We start from the raw sequence: 6,617 nt of genomic DNA on the forward strand, positions 1-6,617 counted from the left end.
ATGCTAATGCTAACCACTGCTACTGTGGTTGCAGGGCAATGCTAATGCTACTTGCAGTGGGTTATTTTGGGATTAATGAGGCTCCTCCTCCAGTAATGAGGAAGTTTGGAAATAAAAAATGGAAAAAGTGTCTGTCGATGCAGAAGCGTTGCTAAAGCTGAAGCTAGCGTGAAACACGTTTGTAACCTCTGTTCTTTTCTGTCTCGTGCGCAGCTGGACCGAGCTGCCTTCACTGACCTCTGGCCACCTGAAGAACAGGACTCCCTCCAGCATGATGAAGCAGAGACCGTCTGACTCCGCCCACTAAATCCTGACGCCGAATGAGCCGCCATGACGGAGAGCAGGAGGTGGAGGAGGGGCGCGCTGGGACCGACGATCAGGCAACACCACCATGACTAAAGCCTCGTCTCTGTGAAACATCTCAATCAGCATCCGAAACCAAAACCTCAGCATTTTCTTTCTCGCCCAAACTCAGAATGTGGAGACTCTGAGCCTCCCGGAGGAGGACGATGTAGAGGAAGACGAGTGCTGATGATTGTCACGTCTTGAGCCACAGCCGTCGACGTTGTGGTGGATTGTACAACAAGACGACCAAGATTGTTTTATTTCTAAAGGGATCCAAAGAAATAAAATAAAAATCATATACAGCAAATACGATTGTTGATAAAAAAGGGCAAAAGACGTCAGTCTTGTCAACACAAACAATCCGAACGGAGCGGGCGTCCAAGCTGGACTGAAGTCTTCGTTTAAAAGTAGAAAGTCCGCCGTGTTGGTTTTTGTGATCAACTCGCCCCCATGATGACTCATCTGCACGCCGGCCTGAGCTCCGAGACGACGGAGAAGGCTCGACTGGAGCTGAACGAAAACCCCGACACCCTTCATCAGGACATCCAGCAGGTAGACGTCTCTTTTCACCTTCAGCTTCAGCAGAATGAAAGTAGGGAGAAAGAACAGAGGGATGGCAGGATGAGTGGGTGGAGGAAGGACCAGGGCTGATCATCTGCTTTGTAAAGAAAGCTGTAAAGAAAATGCCTCTCAAAGCTCCTCATAGATTCTATTGGCTGGTAAATACATTGAGGTTTCTAACAGAACGTTTGTCCGATGGGCTTAATGTTTCCTCGCTGTCGGCTGAAGGTTCGGGACATGATCGTGACGCGGCCGGACATCGGGTTCCTCCGGACGGACGACGACTTCATCCTCCGCTTCCTCAGAGCCAGAAAGTTCGACCAGGTGGAGACCTTCCGGCTGCTGGCTCAGTACTTCCAGTTCCGACAGCAGAACCTGGACATGTTCCAGAGCTTCAAGGTCAGTTGAACCAGAGACCGGCGTTCAGGACTGGACGGTTGGAGTCCACTCCTCCAGTCTCTGCTTTCTGATTCGGGCTGAAACGTGTTGCGTTGCGCCACCAGGTGGACGACCCCGGCATAAAGCGAGCGCTGATGGACGGGTTCCCCGGAGTCCTGGAGACGCCCGACCAGCACGGCCGGAAGATCCTCATCCTGTTCGCCTCCAACTGGGACCAGAGCAGGTACAACCGTCGCCTCGCAGTGCTTCGCCGGTCCAACGGCATCCAAACGTCACGAAACAACAGATTTTCAGATTCTGAAGAGTTGATTTCAGAACGATTTCCCATCATCACTGGATGAACTGCAGACTTTGTGTTGGACTCCTTATGGTCTGGTTTTCAGTGGAATTACATTTAACTGCAGACAGCATTAAGAGAAATGTAGGATTCAGACTCAACCTTCAGTTAAAATAATTAGAGTTTAACTAAAAGTAAATGGCTGCCATTAATCCTGACACACACACACACACACACACACACACACACACACACACACACACACACACAGTATTGACAGAGGCTCTCTGGCGCTGGAATCTGTATTTAAGAGCTGAAAGGCGTCACGCTCTGATTCCACTCATCCATCAGCTGCTCCTCCTCCTCAGGAACTCCTTCACGGACATCCTGCGGGCCATCCTCCTCTCCCTGGAGGTGCTGATAGAGAACCCCGAGCTGCAGATCAACGGATTCATTCTGATCATCGACTGGAGCAACTTCTCCTTCAAACAGGCCTCCAAGCTGACGCCCAACATCCTGAAGCTGGCCATCGAAGGCCTGCAGGTCTCTGCTCCTCATAGCTCCTCATCACCTCACCTCCTCTCACACAACACCCTGAAACATGTCCATCAGAGGACTCCTGTGTGTCTGCTCCTCTTCATCTCCTCACTCCTCCTCTCATTCATCATCATCCTCAAACTGCCATAGAAGGACTCCAGGTCTCTGCTCCTCCTCATCCCTTCACCTCCAGGTCTCTGCTCCTCCTCATCCCTTCACCTCCAGGTCTCTGCTCCTCCTCATCCCTTCACCTCCAGGTCTCTGCTCCTCCTCATCCCTTCACCTCCAGGTCTCTGCTCCTCTCCTCTTCTCTCCATATCACCTCCTCTCGCTCGTCTCGTCTCCCTCCTCTGCTCTCCTCTCCTCCTGACCGTTTCTCCTCCTGCTCCTCCTCAGGACAGTTTCCCGGCCCGGTTTGGAGGAATCCACTTTGTGAACCAGCCCTGGTACATTCACGCCATGTACACCATCATCAAGCCGTTCCTCAAGGACAAGACCAGGAAACGGGTCAGTGCAGTCCGTCAACTCGTCCTCCTCTTCCTGTCTTCCTCCCTAACGTGTCCTCCTCCTCCTCCTCCTCAGATCTTCCTGCACGGGAACAACCTGAACTCTCTGCACCAGCTCATCCAGCCGGAGTGTCTTCCCTCGGAGTTCGGCGGGACGCTGCCGCCCTACGACATGGGGATCTGGGCCCGGACGCTGCTGGGGCCCGACTACAACGACGAGACGGAGTACACCCTGACCTACGACGCCCTGCACGTCCGCCACCACTCAGGAGGAGGAGGAGGAGGAGGAGACAAGGACATGATGAAGAGGTGAGGGGCCTCCTCCTCTCCTCTCCTCGTCGTCCAGCTTTGTCTTGTTTTTTTCACACGACACCATTTTCAAGTGAAGACATTGAACTTATTTGGTATTTTGGGCTCTGTTTATGCTGAAAACACAACTTTTTGGAAACTGTCTACATCGTTTTCAGTGTTTCTTCCACTTGTGTGTAAAAGAACGTCATTTTCAAAACACTGAAACGGATAAATGCAAAGCTTGTCTATAAAAAAAATACAAGAACGATGTGTCTTCACTTGAAATCTCACAGGTTTCTGCAACACTCATATTTTTTTATTTTCCTCTGATTCCTCATTGCCTCCTCTCTTTGTATTTTTCTCTTGATTAATCACTGAACCTCCCTTTTATTTCCCTTTTCCACTTCCTGTTTCTTCTTCTCATGTCCTCTGCTTGCCTTCCTGAGCTCTGATTGGTTGCCATCAGCGTTTTCCCTCCCGATGCTAACGCTGTGTGTTTTCAGGTCCCAGTCGGCGGTGGAGCCAGGAACCCTGCGACAGACGGACCGAGAGACCAGCACACCGCTGCTCGCTCTGGACTGAATGCTCTCTCTCTCTCTCACACACACACACACACACACACACACACACACACACACACACACACACACACACACACACACACACACACACACACACACACACACACACAAAGCTCTACCTTTGGGAGGACCATCGTTACCTTCACACACTCCAGATGTGATTATCTGCGACATTTAGACTTCATGTGCAGGAACTCTGAATTTCAGAAAACACAAACACTGCAGCAGAAATAATTTACTAATTAAAGCTGAAACCTAAAAACAGTAACTTCAGTCGACGATTCTCACGTTTTCCTTCAGTTGTGTCAGAATTCTTTGTTGCTAACGCTTCATACATCTACATCCATGTATTTTATACAGGCAGACCTTTTCAATTCTTTCCATTATAAATGTTCATTTTTATCTTCCATGGTAAAAACGTTTTGAATTCTGATCAGTTTGCTGGTAACGGGACGTCCTTTTGCCAAAACAATGTTAAAAGTTGGTGTTTTTAAAGGGATACTTCAACATTTTGGCAAATTGGCCCATTTAGCGCAATTCCTTAGTCATTTCGAACAGCATACTTACTTTTTTTGTGAGGGCGAGCTGTTTATCCAGAGGTGAGTCGGGGAAGGTTTTCGGGACGGACACAATGGAAGTGGATGGTATTTTTGTTCCCCCTCGTCAAACTCATCAAATACAAAATCCAACAACCCCAAAACACTTTGGTGGACACGTTATAATCCGCACATTCACTACGCTGTGAAACACCAACAAATAATATTGTAGCGTTACGACACTGAAGCAAATAATGGGAACTACTTTTTCTTTTGAGATCACTACGCCCAGACGCCATGTTTAGTAAGTAGTTCCGTTTTAGCAATCTTCGCATAAACAACTCAATCTGTTAATTTTGCATTAATATTCCACAGCGTAGTGAATGTGTGGATTATAACGTGTCCACCAAAGTGTTCTGGGGTTGTTGGATTTTGTATTTGATGAGTTTGACGAGGGGGAACAAAAATACCATCCACTTCCATTGTGTCCGTCCCAAAAACCTTCCCCGACTCATAAATAACAGCTCGCCCTCACAAACAAAGTAAGTATGCTGTTCCAAATGACTAAGGAATTGCACTAAATGGGCCAATTTGCCAAAATGTTGAAGCATCGCTTTAACACTTGGTTTGTGACATTAACAGTTTGAAGCATCTTAAAAGTCAAACCTGGGATTAGAACCAAACTCCAGAAAGAGAAAACATCTCCCAAAGGTAGAAACACGCACACACACACACACACACACACACACACACACACACACACACACACACACACACACACACACACACACACACACACACACACACACACACACACACACACACACACACACACACTGGGCGTCCTCAGGATGGACGTTTTTTCGTTTTTTTTTTTTTTTCCCTCTATGAAACAAGAGACGAATCAGACTCTAGAACCTGGAGACACATCAGAGTGTCTGAACGCCGTCGTCCACTGACACCCTGAAGAGGAAGAAGATGTTGGAAACAGTTACAATCAAAACTTTAGTTCATTTGAACCAGCCGGGATTCACTTTATCGGAGATCACCTTGGAAAGTTCCGGAAGGTTTGAAGAACATCGGGTCCAATCGGATGGGTGAAGACTTCTAAACACAAACTGCAGTCTGTACACCAAGTTTCCAGGGAAAACGCATCGTTCCAGGAGAACATGGACAGGAAGTCATGACACTCTGGAGGCCGCCAAGTTTTTCAAAAAGTTGCGAGCATCGTTGTCGTCTAAATGGACCTAAAATGTAGGATTTCTGTTTTCACTAGAAAACATCGAGGTGTAAACGGGGCCTGAAAGCCCTTCATTGACCGGCAGTCTGCAAAAAAGAAACAGAACTCAAAAATTACAAACATCTAACTGGCGATTAATGAGGTTTTGGTTCATTTAACCAAACTTGGTTAATCCCGTTTCAATCACAGTCAGAAAAAGAGTGGTATTAGCTCGATTTCAATGGAAATGTTCTGTGGAAGACATGAATAACGTCTTTACTGTGTGTGAAATGACTGTCAGACGTGGTGGAGACCAAACACGGAGCTCCACCAGAACAGCAACCCAAAGGAGTCAGTCTGAGTTCAAAGTGAATCCGTTGGGGTCAGAGCAAACTGTAACCTATTTGAATGTTGAGATTAATTCAGGTTTCTGTTCATCTGAAGGAAAATGTTTTTCATTTTACCCAAAACTTTTTGTACCTTTTGAAAAATCTCCATTTGACATGCTAACGACCCAGAAATAGACGATAGATGTTCTAGAACCTTCACTCTGGTCTGGTACTTACGACTGATGTTCAAACCTAGAACCCTCAATTTGGTCGAGTACAGACAATCGATATTCCAGAACCTCACTGCAGTCCAGTGATGAGCAGTGTTCTAGAACTTTCACTTTGGTCCGGTACACAAGATTGATGATCACATCTAGAACCTTCAATATGGGCTAGTATGGACAGTTGATGTTCCAGAACCGTACTGCGATCCAGTACACACCATCAATGCTTTAATCTAGAACTTTCACTCGGTCCAGTACAGACGAGTAATGCTCAGTCTAGAACCTTCCTTGGTCCAGTGATCCACACGACATACCGACTCTGCACAGAATCAATGCACTGCGAGTCCCGGTTCCCTTCACATGCATGAGAACAAAACAGACGCGTTGTTCCAGAGCGACCTCTCACCTTTAACCTCAAAGATTGTTTTTACCGAATTATTTAAAGATTGTATATTATTGTTATAAAGCCCGTCTCACCGGAACCCTCTGTACAAAGCGCTGGACTCGGCGGGGCTCCGCCCCTCACCACTCGACTGTAATGTAATGTATTTCCTTTCAATGAATGTATAGAAGTAAACATTTACACCAACATCAGGCTGCGTGTGGGTTTCATCTGAAAGGAGGGGAGATCGACTGGCATTCAGGAGATTTTTGGGATTAGGTTTTCCAAAGCTGTGCTGAACATGAATGGAATTTAACAACTTTGTGTGACTTCAGGAACATCAGTTTAAAGGGGCTGTATCATGCAAAATTCACTTTTTGTATGTTTTAACCTTGTTACATGGCTATGTACTCACCAAAAACACCCCCAA

At 46.9% G+C, this 6,617-nt stretch overlaps 1 protein-coding gene across 1 annotated transcript; it reads left to right on the forward strand.

Moving 5' to 3' along the window:
• The first annotated feature begins 564 nt into the window (after positions 1–564).
• On the forward strand, positions 565–3,554 carry LOC115393947 (clavesin-1). Its single transcript, XM_030099059.1, has 7 exons — positions 565–897; positions 1,135–1,305; positions 1,410–1,528; positions 1,951–2,125; positions 2,516–2,626; positions 2,702–2,934; positions 3,420–3,554. Exons 1-7 carry the CDS (start codon positions 796–798, stop codon positions 3,496–3,498), a joined length of 990 nt encoding a protein of 329 aa, XP_029954919.1. The 5' UTR covers positions 565–795; the 3' UTR covers positions 3,499–3,554.
• Positions 3,555–6,617: the final 3,063 nt, after the last annotated feature.

The sequence above is a fragment of the Salarias fasciatus genome, chromosome 9 (genome assembly GCF_902148845.1).
Source record: "Salarias fasciatus chromosome 9, fSalaFa1.1, whole genome shotgun sequence".
In the NCBI taxonomy this organism is placed as follows: Eukaryota; Metazoa; Chordata; class Actinopteri; order Blenniiformes; family Blenniidae; genus Salarias; species Salarias fasciatus.